This window comes from Phaethon aethereus (genome assembly GCF_964289735.1).
Source record: "Phaethon aethereus genome assembly, chromosome: W".
In the NCBI taxonomy this organism is placed as follows: domain Eukaryota; kingdom Metazoa; phylum Chordata; class Aves; order Phaethontiformes; family Phaethontidae; genus Phaethon; species Phaethon aethereus.
Window position 1 is genome coordinate 2,501,502 of NC_138581.1, and position 23,960 is coordinate 2,525,461.

At 42.1% G+C, this 23,960-nt stretch overlaps 1 protein-coding gene across 1 annotated transcript in view; it reads right to left on the reverse strand.

Moving 5' to 3' along the window:
• The window catches only part of LOC309415080 (netrin receptor DCC-like), a 593,773-nt gene that overhangs the window by 26,901 nt on the left and 542,912 nt on the right, over positions 1 to 23,960 (reverse strand). The window contains 5 exon segments of the mRNA XM_082012494.1: positions 1,271 to 1,387; positions 3,868 to 4,094; positions 10,384 to 10,546; positions 12,859 to 12,924; positions 21,074 to 21,106. Coding sequence (XP_081868620.1) covers positions 1,271 to 1,387; positions 3,868 to 4,094; positions 10,384 to 10,546; positions 12,859 to 12,924; positions 21,074 to 21,106 — 606 coding nt within the window.

A 23,960-nucleotide genomic window follows, 5' to 3' on the forward strand; every position in this document is an offset into this window, starting at 1 on the left:
CAGCATGATCTGAATCATACTCATAATGATCACAAATCAAGGGGACCAATACCAGCTCCTACTAAGTAATTTACTGCACAAAGCCATGGTAGGTTATTCCCTCTCCTCTCCTTCATTCAGTTCCTTCTATTTTTGATTCCAATATATAATTTCTGATTATATATTATGCAATTATATAATATATTAATTATAATTATATACATCATATAATGATTATATATTAATTATTATAATTAATGATAATTATATTTATAGTTATATTTAAAACATAATTATATAATTTTAATATATATAATAGATACACAGATGTACCAGTCCCTATGGATTTTTGATCGGATCTATTTTGTTAAGTCAAAGGTAGAACTTCTAGCTAGAAGCTGAGAGCTACCAAGAGATTGATCACAGGGCTGCTCAGAGGAAAGGTGGAGACCCAAAGCCTCATTCTCCACCAGGAACTCGATCATTGCCAAACCCTCTCTCCGGTGCCTGTGGGCTCTCACTTATCCCCTTCCTTTGCTCCGATGTGAAACAAGGCCACTGCAGAAATTTTAGTAAGTTCTGCAGGATGGGAGAACCTATCTAACGCTCTCCAGCCTTCCTGCCTTTCTTGTGTACTTTGCTGCTTTGAAAAAGAGTCACTTCATCTGTGAAATGTGCTCAATGATAAACACTCTGTGGCCACTAAAATTTAACACCTATTAAAAATATCTTTTCTCCTCATTTACTTGGCTTTGTAAGAGAGCTGCTCCATATTAAAAAAACATATAGTGGTGTGGCCAACTACTACAGACAAAAGAAAATACAGCAGAAACTGCAATAGTGTCCAGCTGATTATAATTATTGATGATGATGATGATGATGATAATAATATATCACAATTTACATCTGTGTATTGCAAAGCCGCCTACTCTGGCAGCTTGAACTCTTACCCCTGCTTTTAAAGTTTTATAGTAGGGAGACAGAGGGATTTATCCATCACTATCCACCTCGTAAAAATAGAAACTATGACTCTAGGCTTAGCCTGGGCTGAGTCTAGCAGAAATATGATTTCTGAATTCTCTCCATAGTTTTGCCACTGATGTGTTGTGAAGCCCTGGCAAGCTTTTTAGATGACGAAAACATTGCTAATGCTATTTAAATTTATTAGTGTTGTGGTTTAACCGCTGAACCCAGGACAATGAGGCATAAAAGAGATTTGTATGACACTTTCAGATGGGTGAGCACGGCTTGCGAGGGGCAGAAGGGGCCAGCGAAAGGTCCTGGTACTCACGAGGGTTGTTTGGTTGTGAATCCATGGGGATCATGAGCTTGGCACGGGTGGCTCTGCGGGCAGCAAGTGAGCGCTCCAACGTGGACATGCTGCTTCCAACATCTTCTGTCTCAGGACCTAGAGAAAAACAACACAATAGCTTAGTTGAAAATGCCGTAAATTAATGCTTCTCTTCACCTTATATCTAGCAGAAAAATCAATAGGGTTTTTTTTAATTCAGTTATTTTAACTGATCATTAAATATCATCACCTGGAAAGAGCTGCACAGACGATTTTGGCTGCCTTTTCTGAATAAAATTATTGTTTGCATTTTTCTGTAAGAGAATTAAGATATCATGTCCCCTTTTTCTCTGTCTCTGAAATTATCTTGAAAACCCCATTCACTTCATAAAAATATGACATTTTTCTTGTAACTTCTCTGTTATAAACTTACGTCAAAATTCAAGTATCGAGACCAGAAAAAGGGTGCATAAATTCAGGTACCTACAAAACCTGGCAGCCAAGAATTGGTCTTTGAAATACATCTGAAGGATGAAAACAACCTTTCTTGTGAGATGCCACGAAGTCCTACATCCTGATTGTCCAGTAATTCACAGTGGCTTTTCCAGCCTGTGCATCTTGCTTTTTCTACAGAAACCATGGCAAGTTAAAGATGTGCCTGGATCACAACTAGCCCATCTAGATCAGAGAGCTGAGATACACCGCCTAATGCCCAATCCAACTCAAAACTGAGCCAGCAGCTATATAAATTAGATATTCTGTTTAGGTATTGAAATATGGATGCTCTAATTTACTCACACTAGTATAGGATATTTGAAGTATTCAAAAATTCTGGAGCATACACTTGTCAGAAAGTGTGCTTGGAACGGGATGTTTGGTGGAGTAATTTGCAAGGAAATAAAAGTTGTATTTCTCTCTTCACACCTTGTGTCACGTGAACCTCATATTTATGTTACTTTTGCTGTTTTAATAAACCATGGATGAAGTCAGTTTAATACTGTCATACAGTTAAGCTTAATACCCACTCAGAATATTGATCTCTGATGTAACCAAGCAAACACGTATTCCTTAAAAAAAGAAGAAAAAAACAGATTTGCATTAAAAGACTATTTTTTTTTCCAAATCACTCTTCTCTGAATTGCAGGACTAAAATGCCAAGTCTTTTATCGATGGCCATTCAAAGACCTAATCGCTAGTGAAAAGCCAGGGACAGTATTACTGAACTGTGTATTACAGACTGGGAAGAAGCATAAAGGCATTTATTTATGGCCCAAGGCATTTATACATGAAGTATCTAGCCCAGGCTCTGTCATTAACTTGCTCGTATGCTGTGATGACTCCCTACCATCACGCGATTGCAAGCCTATTGCAATCAATGGAGCTCTCGCATCGATCTTTCTGGGCCCTGGATCAGCTCTCCTGATCATCAGCAACATCTGTTCAGGCAAAGGGAATCTTCTGGTTATGTTTTCCCAATGTCTACTATAATGAGGACCTTTGTACTAAAACCAGTAGAAATCATTGGCACAATTATCTTCATAAATAGTAAACTGTCATTCCAAAACACAATGTCAGAAAAAGAAAATTACACCCATTTAGGAGTTTGAAAACTGTTTGTTTTTAACTTTTCTTTCCTTGCAAGAACAGGAGCTACAGAAAAGGGGTAAAAACATCAGAGGCATCTGAAAAAGTCACCTTCATTATTTACAGCCCCAGCCAATATCCTGGAATTCTTTCACTCCATCACCCACAAGCAATGTGTTCACAATGAACTCAAGACAAATATGTTTACATTTTCGACTTCTGTGCCATGTTTCGCCCTCCGTCCCTCTCTGTACACATCACCTGCCTCTCCCAAGACTTTCTATTATTCTGGCGGAAAAAATGTTATCAGCGAAAGCGAAACCTGTGATGTGCTGTGTGCACTGAGGTTAAAAAAAGGAGGAGGGAACTTCTCTGAAACCACATTTTTCTCACAGAATTTCTTTCCTCATATCTGTAAGTTTTCTCAGTCTCCCTGGTCCAAATTCTGCTCTTGGTGATGCTGCTCACCTTCTTCCTCATCATGTTCTCCCTCTCCTCCATTTTTCATTTCTTTTTTCTCCCCTCACTTACTTCTTCACTCCCCCTTTTCCTCTGTTTTTCTTTGCACGGTATGCAAATTTAGTAACATTTGACTTCCAGTTGAATTCCTGAACTTAAAAAGTTAGAACAGTGTAGAAACAAAAAATTATGGGTTTTCTCCGAGTCTGAAACCACTGCAAAAATCATCTAGGAACGTCCTGCCTGGTCCCCATCGCAGAGCTGTGAATGCTTCCAATCTCCTCCTGGCTCTTGCCAGGTTTAGCCCTCTGTTAGAGACTCCACGTGCTGGGCTAAGGTCACTAACCACCAACATCAAATTAATTTAAAGAAAATTTATATGCTGGTGCTGGAGAAAAAAAATAAATGGGAGAACATGGAATGGGGTTGGACCAGGTGACCTTTAAAGGTCCCTTCCAACCCAAACCGTTCTATGATTCTATGATTCTAACTTCCCCAAATCTACAAGTGAAACTCAGCCAATTTCTGTCCCTCCTGCCCTTGGAGCCCCTCACCGGGCTGCGGGGTGCTCTTGCTGCCCAGCTGTGTTTCTGACTGGCTGTGGCTGACGGGGGTGATGTCCTGGCAGCTCTGCATCGGTGAGTCTCTTCCTGCAGTGTCAGAGCTCGTCGGCTTCTCGATGTTCTTCATTTCCATCTCCTCGTGGTGTATCCACAGATCTGGGGGTCTCAGGTCCTTCTGGCTGCCCTTCCTTTTACCGGCGCTGTGGGTTGCACGTTTCCTGCAGCAAAGAAAGATCAAAACTGTCGTGTAAGAACGTTTTCCCCTTTATAAGACCAAAAGAGGGATGTCTACTCATCGGCGTCTCTTGAAGCAATCCTTCCAGTTGCGGCCTTCAAAGGACAGCATTTATCTCGGTGTGATGCTGTGCTTCCCAGAGTTTGCTCCAGGGGGTGGGCCTGGGGCTCAGCAGGGTGGGTCATTTTTTGCACCCCCTGATGTAGAAATTGGGGAAAATCAGTCCTCCTGGAGAAGGAGAGGTGGCCAGTTTCACCTCGGGAGAGCACCTTCCGTGGAGTGCCTGCATCTACCAACAGCGACTGAAAACCACCGAGCCCATTTCTGTCGAGTTACGCACACCTTATGCCTCCCAGCACGGCGTGCAGCATATGTTATGTTTCTTTTAATGTAAACTAAAGCAGTATTGTTATCACAGAAAAGCTCAGAAACCTAGAGTAGCATTTCCCAGAGCAGCACTGGCTCTACTCTCTTCCCGCACAGGTATTACACTACGCTCTCGCGTCGGCGGGCCATCTCCTCCGGGGAGCACACAAAGGGATGGTCCTGCTCCGCCCTCTCCGACTTCAACTTCCCCCTGGCTACACAGGCCATTTGTAACAAAATATGCACATTTTTCTATTTTAAAGAGAAGATATGCTACTTAAATATACAGCACAATGTCTAATTCACAGCTGTAGAGAAAGGATTTTCAGAAATCTATCAATTTAAATAACTCTGAAAGAACAGTTTTTCTGGCTTATTGTTAGGTTTTTTTGCTCAATAATCCAAAAGTACTCTTACCCCTGTTCTTTTCCTTTGTGCCTCTCAAAGTACTTTGTGAAAGGAAACTCATATTACTGTCCAAAGTGGAAAAGTAGAAATACTTGTGATATACAAAAAGCTGCAGGCAAGTATTTTCAAATTCATGCGCACTTAAGCAACGCAAAAAGAAAACCTCGATTTCCAGGGCCGCTGAGTGGTCTCAGCTACTCTTAACTCCTGTCATACGCTCACCCCAAACCACAGCTGTGCGCCTCTTGTTGGGAAGGCTCTTTCCTGAATCCAGGGAAGGCGATGCAAAACCTCCCACTGGCACCGCTGGGACTCGCGCTGCCAGCACCGTTTGCCTAGGCGTGCTCCGGTAACTGCCCTCCAGGCAGCACTGTGGAAGCTGGCATGTGGATATTTTACCAGAAAAGAGTTCAAGGAAATTTTAAACTTTAGGAAACTCCAATTGTTGGAGTCGATTTCTGCCCTTTGCTGAATTTCGTCAGCCTAGTCCGGCAAGAGACGCGTGTCACAACTACGTGCATCACCAAACATCTTGCTTTCAAGTGGAGGAACAAACACAACCTATAATTTAAAGTCTCACTGAGGGCACAGCCCCGTCTCATCCCCAGGAGCCGGTGGCAATGACATTTTACTTCAGCAGAAATACCCCAGTCCTCAAACTGTCACCCTTAAAGGAAGAAGTTGTTTCAGGTCCTTTGAGTGGTTGGCACCCCAAAAGCTCTTCAAGGGTCAAAAGTTTGATTTTAAAATGTGATCTGGAAAGCTAGCGGCAGAGGCGAGGCTGGGGTTGTTCCGAGATTTTTATTTATAGCCCATAAGAAATAGGAGTGTTGCCCTCTGGTCATAATTACCTCCTATGTTTAGTCTGTTATTTTCTAATTGCCAAAACTTAATAATTTAAAATGATAGTATTTCAAAGAACAGGAATAAAGAACACGGAATAAAGACAGTTCTTTAGTACCTTCTTGCACAGACCCTAGTATCATCCTGATTAACACTTACAGGAAAAATTACGAAGCCCTTCATTCAAACCTTAATGTATATAATGTATATGACCCACTTGAAGTTAGAAAGTAAAGTTGTTCTTTCTGTCTCATTCAACAAAAAAACCATAATTCTGCTTCTAAACAAGGAATTACTTTCTTCACTTTGGGATACAGCAGCTTTTTTGTCGCTTTCAATTGAAAATAATTCAATTCTCCAGGCTTGAGCTAGGCAAGAGAAATTTCATCCCCAAAGTAATTTTATATACAACTGTAAATAGGGGGTTATAATGAATGTGTCATTCCAACCATAACTACAAAACCGCTACAGCAATGATATCATTTAAAAGTATATGCAATGATCTAGCTTGGTTTGCATTGTTTTTTCTCACAAATTATTGATGTTCTGACAGCCCATGAGTAGCGAATTGAATCAGAGCCAGGAGTGAATACGAGAAGGTCATCAATAACAAATGAAAAATCCGCCCCTGGAACATTTTGTTTATGCAATGCAGAAGTTGAGGTTCCGCTTCTGAAAATGCATCTACCCTCAGTTTCAAACCTCAGCTGCTGCAACGGAAACTGATGCTTCGGAAGTTCGTGCTGAGATTTACAGCGGGATTCAAATTTAGTTCACTACCCATTTTATAACTGGAGCAGGGCTTGGGAAGACAAGGAGTTTGGAATTAAAAAAAAATTATCTCAGGTGGCAACGTTTCTGTTGTTGTTCAGTTATTTTACAACATGAAATGCATTCAGCTTGCAGACTGTAACGATATCTATTTTTTTCCTAAGGATGGATGTAAAAATAGAGTTCAGCTTTGCCCTTAAAATATACGTTATGGTCATGCAATCTTGAATAATGATAGCAGAACTTACGCTGTACTTTCAAAATAAATAAACTCTTTCTCACTGTCTGTTTCTATAGTTTCCAGCACAATGCTGCCTGGGCAGTGACTCCAGCCAGTATACAGCACACCCACAGAGCTCCTAATAGAATACACATGCTCTGTAGGATAACTTTTCAAATACTCCAGAGTGAGATTACTCTTCATTGCCTTCATTTTACAGTTACATTACTCCAGAGAAAACAGTTAAGGTTATAACAACTCAGACTAGGTTATTTTTTAACAAGAGTTTAAGATGTCTCTAACTGAAAAGCTTAGAAATAAACTGTTCTCCTGGGCAAAACAAGTATTTGCTTGTAAAAAACCCATGGGTAACCATCCAGCCCTGGTCTAATCGGATGGCTTTTCTCATGGAGCAGGGACCGTCTGGAGGCAGGACACAGAAGCAATGGCCCCATAAGACGGAACCACCTCCCGCAGGAACCCTGAGCCTCCTGCACCGCTGTTTGCAAAGCACTTGGAAGATAGATACTCAAAAATAAACGCGAACACTGCTTCACCTTAATTACCCTTCCGATGCATGAGTTAGTATTTTATATTTGCTGCTCTTTACTCTTAACCTGACAAAAATGTGCACAACCTTTTGGGCTATAATAAAGGAAATTCAACTGGTATAGAGCTCCTGTACAAAAAAAAAACCACCTAAAAAAATTCTTTCACCAGAAAAATCTCCCCCAGTGTTTACAGATGAAAAATTAGTTCATTTTGGCCTCTTTATTTCCTTCCAGCCATCCTGAAAAGCTGAAACCAGTACGTGTCCCTACCATCTGGCTTCACGGTCCTCTCCCTTGTGGCAAGATCCAGCTTCATGCCACCATGCAAGAGCTGGGGCAGAGGCCACAGCTAACGAGCACCCCGGCATGGAGGACACGCAGAAACCCAGGAGCATCTCCAGGGAACACAGCAGTGAAATGCGGAGGCTCTTTAGTGGCTGCCAACTCACTCCCCGTTAAATGCCTCCCCTGAGCCTTCCCAAATGTACACTGACACATCCCAATTACTTACATCGGACTTAAACTAGTCTTAGCTTATTTTTTGCAGCCTCTTTTCACACTGCTCCCCCACCCAGCATACGAACTGGTTTGGCACTTGTTCAAGACCATGCTTTATTTTTAATGGCTTAAATATGCACTATTTACCTACCCGGCTTGGACTAGATGTGCACCCTGACCTCTTCTCCTGTGGTAGCCATAACCTCGTGTTACTGGTTCATAGGCTAATTGTTCTGGCATGTTACAAAGATCTGTTATTCCTTGTAGCCTTAAAAAAAATCCTGGAAGAAGCAGGTCCTGCAGTTGTATGCTGTACCAAGTAATATTTTCCCCTATTTTAAGACTCAACTGGGATTCAACTTCTCTAAACTTAAGCTCTGAACTGACCTGCCTGGACCAGAAGCGCACTGAAGGATGGAGCTGATGGGTGGCCCCATTGTCCATCCTCCCCGACAGCACATCAGCAGACACTGCCGGCGCAGGGCAGCGAGCACCTCGTGCTGCAGAAGACGTTAATTACAGTGAGGCTATGAATCTCAGTTACTGCAGGAGCCGTACCTTCTCTTTATGCACAACTGGGTAAGTTACTGGACCTGAATCTTTACTCACATTTTTCTCCCCTTTTTTACTGGCGTCAAATTGTCACAGGGTTTGTATGGCTGATATTTCATTCTCCCCTAGAACGGCAGAGGCAGAAAATACCTACTGAGCCACCTAAGTCAGCACCAGGTCGTTCTGTATAATATGCTTTATTGTGCTTTGTTCAGCCGAGTTTTAATTAAGTTAAGAAATATGACTTTCTTCCACTGAAGGCTTACAGGAGATTATTCCATCACCTGCAAGTTTTTGCTCTGGGGAAGGACACATGCGTAATCCAATGAGACTTGGCCTTTACCCTCGCTGCAGTCCTTTTGTTCAGTAGTTCATCAGTGATTTTAAACTAAGAACCCGCTGCCAGTAAAAGCCCCCATCTAAACACTTTGTGTCACAGTATGCATCTCTCCAGGAGGCTCAGAAACAAAGTCATTCCCACCAACAACCTCTGTTTTGAGGAAATCCAGGATTTTTCCTGTTGTGCTAAATTTAAGATTCATTGTTTAATTTTATTGTCCTATTTTTTCCCCACTTTCAGTGCATAAACAGTTCATTTGGGGCAACTTGTGTGAGATTCACCTGCCCACAGTATAGACATTCAGAACTTAAACAGCAAATCCAAATCCACCAGCTTCACTTTTTTTTAATCAATGGACAGCAATAAGCATCTTCAAATGGCAAGTTTTCCGATATCTTAGGATAAGATGAATGATTTTTTGAATGCTCCTGTCCCTCCCCAGGGGCTACACAGGAGGTCAAGGTTGATTAATTCAAGCTTTGATAGTTAAGTTTTAGACACCTAATTCTGGACAGATGAATCTCTCTATATGTTTCTCTTGTAATTCCCTTTTCCCTGTTAGAAACTCAAGAGAGCTTTAGCCTTGATTCACCAAACACTATTCAGAAGAATTTCCATTGCCTTCACATGATGGCCTGATTTTCAGATGTTAAGACTCAATAGAAACAGATTTTCAAATCAGTTCATCATTCAACTACCCCAGCACTCCTAAAAGCATGGGCCCTTTCTTTTCTGTGCAATTGAGAGCTTTCTTATTTAAAAAATCTACCCTCAAATATCCATCTTCAGAGAAAGCTCTTCCCCCAGTGACTGTAAAACACTACAAGGTGCCACCTGCCCGTGCTTGACCTGTTCAAAGCAGATTTCTGCAAACATGGGAGCTGCTGGGTCTCGACCATCCCTTCTTTCCTCGTGCCACACTTTTTTAAGCATCAGTGCAAATCCATGTAATAATACAACAAAGTAATAGTAAAATAATGCATAGTATCCTATTTTTAAATTAATTAAATGCATCAAACCCAGCTCTGCTTCAAACCCACTGACCCCAACTCTAATTTCTCATAAATTAAAAAGTGAAAACAGCTTTATGCTTTACGCTGCTGCCCTTTTATTGCCTTTTAGAAGAATTCCAAAGATCTTTTCCTTGTAATTTTCTACAGATTTTTTTTTTTAAAGTATATGAGAATTATCTAGAGAACCAGTTCTTGATGTCTTTACTTGAAGACCTTTGGAGACAGACTGTCTGGAGAGGATAACGCCCTCACAAAGGTTAGCAAGTGAGCAGGACAGTCTGTGGTTCTCAGCTGTGCAGGTGCAGGGCTGCAGAGTCAGAAAGTCTGACAGCATCACCAGGCACAGACAAATACTTCTTTTTTCTCCCTTTAAATCAATGGAATCGATTCTTTCCTGCATCTGAATTATACTTGGCAATACAAACAACCCAGCGCTGTGCATGGCAGACTTATTTTTCAAGGCTTGCCATGTCAGGGCTACTTATTCTCCATAGTTTACTCTGCAGCCTGGGGGACAGGGAACATTCTCCACTCACCAGTAATGGCCATCTTCCCAAAGCCCTCGCCTCCAAAACCTACAAGAAATCCGGCCCCAAAATGCAGCTCAGTCCCAGAACCCACGTCTCCAGAGTATCAATGTTATTGCCCGTATCTATTTTGAAGCTGAGCATCACTGCCTTCTCCTTCCATCCCGTGATTTGAGAACGTACTTCCTCTGCTGTGCCGAGGAGCGCCTGGTGCAGATGACAGCCACCACCACCACCACCACCACGGTGATGACGCCGACGGTGACGACGATGATGACAAGGAGGTTGCTGTTCTTCTGGGGCGTGACACTGCCGTGGGGAGGGTGCATCTGCCCGATGGGGGGCTCTGAAAGAAGACAGATGATGAGGGGATCGTTAGCGTGCTGGATGTGCTCCCCTGCCTCTTTAGGAGTCACCCGTAAAATAAAACACATATAGCCTGTGACATGGCATGAATTCCTCTGAAAAAGCAGACAGGGTGTCGTAAAGAGCTGAAATTTGTCTTCCTGCATTTCAGTGGTATAGAAGACAAGAAAATGTTTAAGCAGTAACAACTTTGCACTTTCTGGCTGTTAATAACCTGGTGGTGGGTGTCAATAACTCTCAGCTCATTTTTGCTATTATCAGCTGAAAATGGAAATACAGGGAATATGGATTTTCTTCTTTATGGCCCGTATAGTCTTTCTCGGCATTGAGAGGCAGATACATATCCTCTGTATCAGCCAATCTGAATGCCTGATTCATTTGTCAGTACTGCATTCACCCCACCGTCAGTCTCACATCACATCGGACTTCGTTTATTGCTATGCTGACCAGATCCCCATGCAACACCTGAGCAGGTTAGAGGCTCAATCTTTTGAAGTGATGAGCTTCCTTAGTTTCAACGCATCGGCAAGACTGGGACCGAAAATAGCACCATTTCCGATGTCAAGTCCCAGTCAAACTGACTTCAAGTACTGGTCCCTTGCTTTTGACAATTTTTCTCCCGGTGCATTGGGAATAGCACATTGAATTCTCCCACATGTTGGGAATCTCGTTGGATAACGCCTCTATTTACACAGCGTTGGGCCATGCGTTACAGACACCTGCACCAAACAGTGAGTAATCCTTTTGCTCTGTCTGCTGAGGCAACTTTATAGGCATCCTATAAGATTACAAACTCACAAACCCCAAAATATCTTTCCACTTAAGCTTGGAGAAAGAAACTACATCTTCACCAGGATTCAGTGCAATGGGAAGCAAAGGAAGAGCTGCGCTATGGCATGTCAAAGATTTCACAAGAAAAGTAACTCAAGAGTTTTCACGTGGCATCATCCCCACAACCTCCCACGCATAAACTGAACAATCTTTGTCTGGGATCTCATTTTGCCTTGAGTAAAACTGAACGCAAAAGGAAAAAAGGACAAACCTTGCCAAATAACAATTTTAGTTAGCGATATCCTTTCTTTACTTAACTAATCAAGCTATTTAAATAATTTGCCCTTTTCTCATAGCTTTTTCAGGCAACTGAGTAAGATTGTTGAAGAGAAGCAGCTGTGAGTGCCATCCTTTTGGTGTTACAATGGTCTAGTACACAAATCCCAAAGATTTTCCGGTTTGGTTTCTTTTTCATTTACATGCTGAGTAAAAGGCACTGAAGGAATATACCACATAAAATACAGTGACTATCATGAAAAACAAAAGGTTTTCTTTCCCTACCCTTTACTGCAGGCCCTGGAAGCTCTCTTTACTCTCAAAAGTCAATTTGCCTATAATTACGATGAACTACTACAAAGAGCAGGAGGAAAGCCTAAAACACACAACTGTGGTGTGTTGGCTGCAGCAAAGTGGGACAGGAAGAAGTAACAAAATTTTGCATTGCCTCTTGTCTTGGCCGAAGGAAATAATCAGTGTGAGTTCATCAGCTCTCTGCCTTGTAATTATTTTGTACTTTCAAACCTCACTTGATAACACATTTGAGGGAATATTGTCTGTCGTTTCATTCGGTAATGTGGGTTGACAATGCTTTGTTAGGTAATGGGGATGGGGTCAGGAATAAGAAGTTATTGATAGCATATCTACACCCCAGCCAGCACTGATTAGCTTCAGTTAATTTTTGTTAATCCACATGGATTTCTCTCCTTTATTCCTATTTTAGGGCAGGATTAATTAAAAAAGAATATATTCTCTGCAGAAAGCTTAAACTGAAATATAATAATGTAAAACGTATTTTACAATTCTTTTTAAGGTGTTATTTTTTTAGAGGCATTCCCATCGTCTGAGATATATCTGAACCATCTCTTGCGATGGGATGATCATACACAGCAGAATGCCTTTGGAAGTACTGTATCAGCTGGACATCTGATGGGTAGTTTGCGAATCGGCTTTAAGAAAGCCGAAAAAAGAATATATCGTGCCCTGACCCTATTTTTTGTTAACAATTCTGGTTAAAACTACTGTCTGGTTTGCAGCAGGTATTTTGCACAATGGATGGGATTTTCAATAGCTGAGATGACTCTTCCCTGCAAAACAGCAAGTGTGCAACCTGTGGGCGTGTTGGGTGGCCTCCAAGCCACGAGAGAGAGAGGAATGAGAGAGCAATAAAGAGAAGAAAAGTAGAAGGTTATCACCAAAACTGCACTTAATTATGAAGCATCGTGGGACAGAGCCTGTATTTACCGTTCAGACTGCTCCTGTCAATCAGGTTGGTGTCCACTGACCAGTAGGAGCCATCCCCATGACGACCTGTTGGCAGAAAAAATGCATCAGATATGGTGTGACAGGTAAACCAGAAAAGTCAAGTTTTGTTGCTTGAGACAGCGCCTGTCTGACAACATTTAAACCATTAAACAGTGTGGGAAAAATCATCCCGTATGTGCTGGGGAAAATATGTCATCAAAGTAGGCTTTGGAACGCCAGATGAATTTCAGCCCTTTGAGCAGCTTGCCTTGTTCTGTTGTTTTTTCCCTCCTCCAGATGTGCTCGTTAGAGTGACAAACTAAGGTACGATGGCAGCATCCGTCTGTGCCCCCTCCACGGTTGACGGGAATAATTCAGACAGCTGCTTTTGCACACAAGTGGCTGGAACTGCAGCAGAGGGACGGTGCTGTACGGAAAATCGTGGGCATGTTCTCCACCTGCCAGGTGGCTTTCCACCACTACTAAGCAAGCTTTCTTTAATTTATTTTCCCGCTTGTGGAAACACAGTTGTGGAAATACAACTCCACAACTACTTGGTTTGCACAAAATCGCCTCTTTTCTAACGCTGGCACAAAAAAAGAAAGAAAAAAGAAAGGATATGATTATTATTCCAAAAATGTTTTGGCTGTTGAGGCAATATTTGCACTCCAAACTAACATAGTAAAATTTGAGGTGTTCATCTTTTCCCCTGCTTTATTTTGTCCTACTTATCAGCTTTGGGCTAAATAGTTGTGATGAAGTTTCTGCCAAGACCAGCATCTTTGCTTCCTCGTGTCCGACAGAAGAAGAATCGCATAGGCCGGTAAAGTCCTACCAAGCTCCTCTTCATCTTTACTGGTATAGGAGAGAGCAGTCAAAGTCCATGGCAGAAGTGGTTTGGGGTAAAAGCCACTCTTCGGGCAAAGACCAAGCTTACACCAACAGCATGCTCCCAGTATGGGCATACTGCACTATAGCAAACTCCAAAAAGTGGTCATCCCACTCCTCCAAAGCTAGTTTGTTTTTTTTTTCATTTAAGTCAAATGAGCCTTCCCAGGTGGGACGGTCTCATCTGATGCTTGTAGGCTCTGCTGGGACAGTGGTTCAGGGAAAAGACATCTTCCCTTGAGATGGGCAAAGGCTTCTGGAGCAGCACAGCAACACCAACTGTGTAAGACCCCTGGGGCAGTATCTTTTTTGACTCTGCCTTCCCTTAGGTTGAACAAATAGTACCTGAGGGTGGGTTTTGGTTGGTGAAGGGATTATGTAAAAATTCTGAAAACTTACTGCAGAGCAGGGAATTACCAGGGATTACTGCAGATGAATTCTACACCAAACCACCACCATCTACGTCAGATCTCTGGGCAGATTAAGCAAAAAACCCCTTATTTTCTCACTTTCCTGCAGTTGTTTGTTGCTGCTGTGCACTGTTAAACAACTGCCATATTCCTCTCCAGAGGTACTTGTATTCCTGTGGATTGCGAACAAATTCACATGCATAACTTTGCCTACCAATTTGGAAAGGATTTTGTGATGAATGGCCCTAAATAAACGGAAGATGATTATCATCAGAAGAGGCTTCAATGTAATAATCTTTTCAATCAGCCTAATTGCACAGCTACAACAACTTGATCCCAAGAAAACAAGGTTGCAAAATGTTTAGTTGTAAAAGCAGACAAAATAGACATAAATGTAAGGTATATAGTAATTCTGTTTACTAAGATGACGCTCTAAAACAGTTCTATTCATAGTACTACACTGCAGTCTGTGAATACCTTGTGACCCTGGGGTTATATCATGCTTAGGAAACTCGATATCGCCATTCGAGATTGCTAAATGTTACTATTTTTTATATTTAGCCCACACTGAAACATCTAAGCAGGAGCCTAATACATTGGAGAATTTAGTCAGGATAGTGGAGACTTAAAAAAACCCTAATGCTGCATGCCTGACTGAAGTTTAGTACTTTTTTAATCAACAGAAAAACACTTTTCAAGGCATTATACATGACATTGTCATTGTAAAAATATTTGTGTAGACAGCTGCCCATTTCATTTCTGGTTCTAATACGGTAACTAGCACCCGGAGATGCCATTTATTTGGGATGGCTACAACACGGAGGCAGCCAGGCAGCAGCCTGGGTAAGGTTCAGGCCACGCCATCCATCTCAGATGTTCTTGGGCTAGAAATGTTTCTGAAACGCTTTAAGTTTTAAAACCACCCAAGGCAGCAGAGTCTTCCAGTTTTACTCACTGAGGGTAACTCTTTCAAAAGGCCTAACTTCTGATCAGAGGCAATTTCACTATAAGGACGCAAACAACAAACAGTACTTCAACAACACTGTTTGTCAGGGGTAGCCAAGGCTGAATTTATGGTAATGTGGTTCTGCTCTGCTATTAGACATACAAACTTTATTCAGTGTTTGGATAAACACGGAAATCTAAGCACTTGGGAGGTAAAGCTCTGATGCACTGTAAGGTCTTATACGTTAAAGGGTAGGTTTAAACCTACCCTTAGGATTACCCAACAAACCCCTTCGATTATCCATGCTCTCTTCCAAGCCAACACACCTCCGTGAATCATTTCTATCTCTAGCTCTCACTTGGCAACAGTTTAGGTTGTATTTCCCTTTAAAAAACTCAAATGATGTGCAAGAGCATTGCTACTTCGAGGCTATTGCTCCATTCAGTTCCAAAGCCTCAGGTTTTGACCACCTTTATAATAATCTAATTTAAAAAGTAAGCTAACCTGCGTGCTTCCACTTCATCTTCAATATCTTTACTGCACTCCTCCGTTCGCACTGTGCTCACTACTGCTGTCGCTCTCACCTCCTTCCCCAATCCACCAGTGGGCTTTTGTCTTAGAGAAGACAAGTACCAAACTCCTGTCCCACTGAATTCAGGTGCAAACCCTCAGTGTCAGCCAGAAAGTCACATATCAGGTGAGCATAACTCAACTGATACGTCCAGATCTCATTTGGGGTTGTTTTGGGTCAGAGAATGGACTCTCTCTTCAATTCCCACCAGTACCCAGTGGATCTTTTTTCTTTGTATTATTCCATCTTTTGGAACAAACCGTTATAGAATCTTCATTAATCAGCTGTTTCTTTGAGAACTGCTTTTTTAATGGAGGTCAAACAGTGTTTAAACTTGATTTTCCTATTTTTTAAATGAGTTGTATTAAAGCTTGTAACATACTTTCAGAGGTACCAAAACCTGCATCCATAGGAACCTACATATAGAATCACAGAATAGTTTTTTTCCCCCCAGAAGGGCTTACTCTGATAAATGGGATACTTCTTATTCCTTTTCTCTAGCGAAGAGTGTTGCACACCATCGCGTTATTTGTTTAGGAAGTCGATCTTTGAAAAAGACCTGAACTGCTCATCTTTTCACTCCTGCTGTGCTCAGAGTTTGCAGAATAGCTTCAGAACCAAAAGCCTGGAGCCATCGAAAGCTTTAACAGAAAAAAAGAGGTAAATATGATGCCTTCTGCAGTCACAGTATGAGGCGGTGTGACTGTTTTGGGGCTGATACCAGGCTGTAGATGTATCGGCAGCCATTTTCACGGGGGAAGGCATATGCAGAAAAACGAGCACGGGAAGGTTTCAAATGGGCAAAGACCGACATGCCTGCAATCATCTGACATGGCACAGGCTAAACTGCAGAAAGCCAAATTCCCGGCATGACTACACTGCGCTTCAAGCCCTCTTGCTCTGAAAGCCGAAACAAGTGGTGCGCCGTTAACCCAGGAGATGCAGAGCACCGAGGCGTAAAATAGCAGGCGTGTGGTCAGGTAGCCGGCGGTCATCCCCTGTTCAGAAGAGGCAAAGTCCCCCAGCAGCACTTGGAAACCCTTCCACATGCCTCCAGGCTGGATGCAAAACAATGCAGACCACCATTTTCCTTGGGATTTGGACACAAAAGCTGTGGATTTCTGTCTCGGATGATCTTCTCCACAGGCTTTTTGTGGAGCCCGGGTATGGTCACTGGCCCTGCTCCGGGCATGGGGAACAGGAGACCTCCCACTGGCCTCACCATGGCAGTAAACATTGAATTTGAACTTGTAAATATCCAGTTTACAGTTTAAAGAGAGTAATGTCATATTAAAAAAATTGTACCTGTATTCCAAATGTAACAGTTTTCCATAATGATATACAAATTTATCTAGATAGTTTATATGACCCGTTTCATGGGAGGTATGTTTTCAGCAAACATTTGAACAATCAAATTTATTGAAATTTCCTAAGATAAGGACAAACATTTGTTCAAAACTGTGTATGCTTCCTTTTATCAGACTATTCAGGGGATGCTATAAAACATTTGTAGTCCAAAAGAAGAAATCAGCTTTTTTTTTTGCTTTTGCAGAGATCTAATTCCGATGGCAACACATAACTGTTGACAAGTACTATATTGACAAAATACGGACTAAAGAATCTAATATTGTTTTATCAAATGGAAACTGGGGCAAGATAAAACACAATGAATTAATCTCTTCTTTGCCTAATTTGCCTCTATATATTTCAGATGAAAATCATAGAGTTTTTTAGACTCCAGGAAGCCTCTACCACAGCTCGTCTGAAAGCAGCTTGCCCTGTCCCACATGCATAAGGTTTGTGGCAAAAATTCTCTCTTGAACATCTGAAACTGTAATTTTTTTCTTACTTCTATATTACCATTTTTGCTACCTTTGAACATGCCCTGCTCCACCAGCTGCATACAGGCAAAATAAAAATCTGAAAGGAAGCCGACACATTTACAAGCTTGGCACCCACTTCAGATTTAAGGGTTTTCTTGGGAAAGGTGTGATTTGATTCTCTAGATGCCGATGCTCCTCTTTTTGCCCTGCGGATAACAGAGTTTTCACCCTGGAAGCACTATTTGCATTTCCTCAACAGGAATTCTCACTCTCTGTCAGGCAGCTGCAGACCAAAGCTTCCACAGGACAGGACAGGCTCAACTCTGTTCATCACTCATGGGCAAGAATGAAGTAGTGGAGGTGAGGCATCTCCTGCCTCCTTCCTCTTCTCAGTGGTAGCCCCTTCTTGCGGCGGCTGGTCTCTGCTCTCCCAGGGAATTGCAGCAACAGGGAGCACATCTGGCCTGACCAAGAAACCTTTGAAGTTCTCCCTAAACTCTCCTCTCTATCTCCTTTTTTGCACCGAAGGATGGCAGCAGTTGTACCATCCTATCTAGCTGACCCCACATTTGGGACCTTCAAAGCTCTACCACGTGACGCCCTGAAACCTCGGTGCCTGCCCAAACCCCCTCACATGTCCCACACCCTCCAACAGTGCTTTGCTGCCACGTAAGTTAATTTTGCTTCCTGAACTCAGGAACCAGGCGCCGGCATTAGAGACAGATGACCTACCACAGTTAATTCGTGTCACTCAATAAGAATTGCATTTGTGGCAGAGGTGGCCCTAAGGGCCTTGTCCAAAGCACAGAGTAATTTAAAAGGCTCCCACTGACTTCAGTAGGCATTGGTTCAGGATGATTAAAGAATTAGCTTTGATGATTTCTAAGGCAAATGAACTTTTAGAAACTTTGACTTTGTTTGTCTTAATGCTTCTGCTCAGACTACAGTTACAGCAAGACCTGGCCCCATCTACTTGCCTTTAACAGAGATGCCTAAAGATCAAGTAAACGCACGTGAAGACCTCACGCTTCATCGTATTAGAACTCATCATTGAGGTCACGCAAAAATGGAAACTGAATTTAGGTATCAATAAGCATATGGAAGATAGAACAAAAGGCTGAGAATTTCTCCTCCTTTTATACTACAGTCCTAAAGAACAAAAAGGCAGCGTATTTCAACTACCCAGGTGAAAGACAGTATTTATGTCCTAGGAGTGACTCATGCTCTGCATAGCTGCTCTCTGCTAAAGACATGCTAACCTCATTTCATTTTTGTAAGTTGACTCAAATAAAATAAAAAAAAACCTTCACGACACCTGAAGCAACTGGGAATTCACAGGCTATGGCTGCAATCCCAACACACGGTTACCTCCCTGGGAATATGCTTCAGCCAGACCATGCTGCAAGTACTTACACTTGCAGAGACTGGTTGAAATCTTTCCTGTTTTAAAGTCGATATGGAGTATCGTTCACTAAATAGGTTGCAAACACTGTTCAGGCTGTACAAGAACAATGAATTATTCTGGTGACAGTTTTTCTGTAGCAAGGAAAACCCTAGCGTTCCCAGAGGAACATGATGCACAAAAGGAAAACAAGCCAGACCTCTTTTTTCCTGAAGAAGTTTGAGGAATATGTATTCACCCACCATATACAGTGTAGCTGCACTTAATCTGTCATGCTTATTTACATCTCCCCATTAACTAAACTACAGCACAAGGCAGGTGCCTCTGCAGAGGATCTGATTCTTTACATCCTTGTGATGGACGTAAATTCACCACCCCATGGAACATAAAAACGCTTTTCCACATTTCCTATATATTTTTCTTCTCCCATGAAGCGTCACAAAAGTAGCATGTAGAGCATCCGACAAAATCTGGATTCTCTGCAGCATTATATGGAAAGAAGCAAGCAGAAACTCAGGAACAAGCCTGACACTGCTTGCACAGATATCTGCTTCACGAAGATGTGGGACAAGTATTGAGGAAGAACGGACCATGTCTATAGGAGTGGTTGTCTTGGGGTACCTACAGCAGGTTATGCCTGGCAGCCTGCTGTGACTCTGGGGCTGGCTGTGCCACTGGAAATCCAGGGGGGAAGGCAGATGCTCCATGTGCTACATCATGAGATCCATTAAACAGCACTACGGTACGGCCATACACCCATGCAGTTACGCTGAAACAGAGCAACACGCTCAGTCAAGAACTAAAACACAAGCTCTACTTTCCATCCAGTCTTACTTCTTTCTCCATTTTTTTTTAAACTGAACTTAAGGCTTTTTTAGTCCTGCTTACCAGGCTGAAGCCTCTCCTACGTTTTCCAAACCTGCTTGAAAACATTTTAAATGTAAATTTGAGAAAAATATACTGACAATTTACTTTCGGGCTTCTTTGTAACCTAACACTTTTACCCTTTAAAAATAGTTTTTATCTGTTCAGATCTGACATTTTCAATTTGTGTGTGCCGTGGAGCAAAACCAGCTTTTAATTTTATAATTTGTATACTTCTACTTCTTTCAGCAAATCATATGCTGAAATCCGAAGATGAATTTCCAAAACTGGCTGAGGGCAGCTCTCTTCGGTGTGCTACCTTGCTGTGAGACTATATGTGGTACCTGGTACAAAGTAAAATCCTAGTGAAGAACCATGTTCTGGGTTACCTCCAGGGATGCTCCAGGTCAAAGCAAAACCTATGAAAGGGCCTAGAGTTGATTTTGATCTTCTAAATACTGCTTTCTTGTCTCCCCTAGGAATTATCTATTGCAGATTAACTCAACTCACCAAATTGGGGTAAGACAGTAGCTGTTAAGTGAAGTCAGGGATTTGAGGTTTACACCGCACTTTGCCTTTAAAACTAGTGTGAAGTGAGAGTTCAAATCCAAATAAATCTCCCAAGATCAAGCCTGAGTTTTCCAAATGTCACCACCACTGTTTCCTTGGGCAGGTGTCACATAAATGTACAATGCTCTAGCTGTAATTGAAAGAAGTACTTAGGAATAAACAGGTCCAAAGTAAAAAAAGGAAAAAATATCCTAGCAACAGACTTCACAAGTATTTGAAAGGAGATAGGAGCAGAGGAACGGTGACTAATCAGACATATATTCTTATTTGGAAAATGTAATGATAAGGCCTTGAAAAGTTGACTGAACTTTGCTATTTTTAAACAGGAGCTGCTGCTTTGAGAGAAAAGATGTTTTATAATTTCTCACTGTAAGGCTTTTGAACTTCAATCTGTAACCCACAAAAGGGTGCAAGAGGAGCCTGGAAATTATGCTGAGCTTAATTATACTTAATGTGAATTATTCAGAAGTGTAGCAGAGAGACTAAAAATTTATTTCATACAAAGAAGCTTGACATTTTAATTGGTCCTTCAGAAAAGAGACAAAACAATTTCCTCTACCGAAAATTTACATCTTCCCCATCAAAGCAGCAGCCTCAGCCAAGCAGAACTTCATTAACAAGATTAATTATCACACTAGCGTCTGCCTCATCAGGTGCACAGCCCAGGTGAAGAGCACAGCCCCCTCCCCGCCACGCCCCCGAGGCTCCGGCAGAAAAGGCGACAGATTGAGGGCACCTTACCTTGGTCATTAGCCATTTTGTCAGGGTGCTCGACTGCAAGAAAGAGACAATGTCATTAGAGGCTGACAGGTCCTCGCGGGCAAGCCGACACATCACATCAGCTATTGTGTTAGCGGGCTGGCGCAGCGCTGCCTTCCCGCACCGGGAGCGGATGGCACAGGAGGACAGGGTGAGTTTTACCGTTCCCTTTTTCAGAAAGACCCTGGAGAACTGAGAGGACAAACACAGAATCACAGAGTGTCTTGAGTTGGAAGGGACCCATAAGGACCATCGAGTGCAACTCCCTGCTCCTTGCAGGACTACCTAAAACTAAACCGTATGGCTAAGAGTGTCGTCCAGATGCTCCTTGGACTCTCAACACAGGTTGAACCATGCCTTACATCACATATTTTCACCAAGTTCTTACAATTGTGAAATGTTTACCACAGCTTTTTTTCATTCTCTTGTTCTTTTTCAATATGATCTGGGAAGTTTAATTAAGCAAGAAGAGAAAGAGAGAGAGACACACTGCTTCTTTGAATAATTACAGTCAAATCACCTACGAGTTGAAAGCTCAGTCTGACTTATACTATCATTGTTCCAGCTTTTTACAAAGGGATTTAAAACTATTTACATGTTTTTGCATAATAACCATAAAAGATAGCATGATCTGAAGTGCACCAGACAAGACTTCAAAATTCAATAGATATATTAAAAGCTTTCCTGCACAGCTACAACTTCTGACTATTTATGACATGGCTGAGGGAATTAAACTTTCCTCAGATTCATAAGTAGCTACCATCGCAGAGCATTAACTGGTCCTCTGCTTAATAAATTATGCAAGAATCTTAACTACAGGAAATTAGGGGAAAAAGAAGTGATTTGGCACATGAATCTGGGAATCAAATAACCACTGCCTGCAGGTGCAGAGCATGCTGCTCCCCCCGCTGCTAAAATCACTACAAAACCTGCTCTAGTCGTGGCATCGTGCTAGGAACACGAGGTACTGAACTAGCAGTAATTTACACTCACATCTATGAGCTCCATGCCTGTGGCAGAGGGGCAATAGCTCCTTCGATGACTCTCAAACCCTCAGTTAATTTTTTTTCCCCCTCTAAGACTTTTTCACATGGATGCAGAGAAGAGGAAGGGTATACGGAGCATAACTGCCTCAAACTTTCTAGAAATCTGTGAGCCTGCGCTTCCGCGCTGAGCCATACCTGGGTTACCACCTTTCCCTTAGGACAAATATATCCATGAAAACATGAAGCCTCGCTCGTGACTGCGGTTACCTCCGCCGAGCGCTGACGCCACTCCGCCGCTGCCCTGGCACCGCTCGGCCCTTGCTGCCTTCTCCAGGCGACGGAGGAGGTGAAACCCGCGACACCTCCAGGGCCGTGCGGTGCTGCAGCCCGGGTGGGTGACGGCTGCTTCTGCCAGGTCACGGCTGCTCACGAGTGGTGCCGGTTATGAACTGGGACGTGCGGTTGAACCACAACGCCGAGGCAGCATTAGAGGGCACTGCAGTGCTAGAAATGCTGCCCCACACCTTCCTTGCCAAAAGGGGGGCCAAGGCGGGGATCGGCATCATCTCCGATTTCAGAGTTTTTTCAGAAATGGCACAGCGGCAATTTTTAATCTGGTGCCCTGTAGAAAATCCACGACTGAAGTTTTCTTTGCTGATCTTAGCACGATGGGAATATCTGAGAGTCACACGAAGTTCAGCCCATGACCTCTTCCTCCCTCTCTTTCCCCATTTCCACTCTCCCCTTTAAAAACACATCCAGTGTTTTATTCATGCTTGACATTACATCTATAGGTGCATTAACAGGCAACTCTTCTCAGTTTGTATGTATTGATATAACATTTTGTGTGACTACGAAAAGCACAGTACTATTCTAATTTTCTGTAATTAAAGGAGTTCAGCACACAAGGAAGGTCTGTCTGTAAATGCTGGCTGAAATCCAGAATAGGTACAGCTGAGCAGAAGAAAGACAACCATATTTAGCAAGTGCAACTCTGAGATTTGCTTGTTTCTGTAACAGATGAAAAAAAAATCACTGACAAGTTATTTAAAACATTGAGGAAATCCTCCTTCCTGTCTGTCTGTCACCGGCTCACTCATTCACTCCTTAGTTGTCAGGTTTCAATGGGCAGTTGCAAATAAACTTCAGACTATTTCTTTACTTTTGCAATTTAATGAATTTCTGAAAATTTATATGCCATAAAAGTAATGTAACACCAAGAGTTGGAATTTAACTTCAGGGGAAATCCATGGCAATACACTGAGAAAGGTTGCAAAATACGCGTACTATTTGGGCACACTCTGCTTCTCTTCCATATACACATACACATATATGTGTGTACATAATATTTACTGAATTCATCCAGACTCAGTAAGGAGTAAGAAAAATCCAGGTAACAATCTCAAATTTTGGACTAAATGATGTAACAATAACAAAGTGGGATGTTCAATCATGTTTTGTCCTTCTATTCCAGGCCCCTAAGAAAGAGTGTATCAGATTCTTCATGCTTCAAGTGATAAATTTAACCAGCCAGAGCATAAAAAAGGTCCTCAACTGATGTAAACTGTCGTAGATTGATTGAAGTTCACAGTATAACGACGATTTACATAAGCTAAGGATTTGCCCATTTGCCTGTATATTATCATCAGTGGAGCTGAGGTGGAAGAATATAAACTCATTGCTCCGTGGTAGTGTTATTTACAACTAAACATATCTCTTTCTCACAGATGACTACATTTTCATTAGTACAGGAAAGTCACTACAAATACTCACATAGCAATTACAACACAAGTAATGGCTTGGTTTCCTTGGAGGAGCTTTATGTGCTATAATATATGAAACGAGGCAGTGGGTGACTTAGTGGATTTTTGATGCTTGTTTAG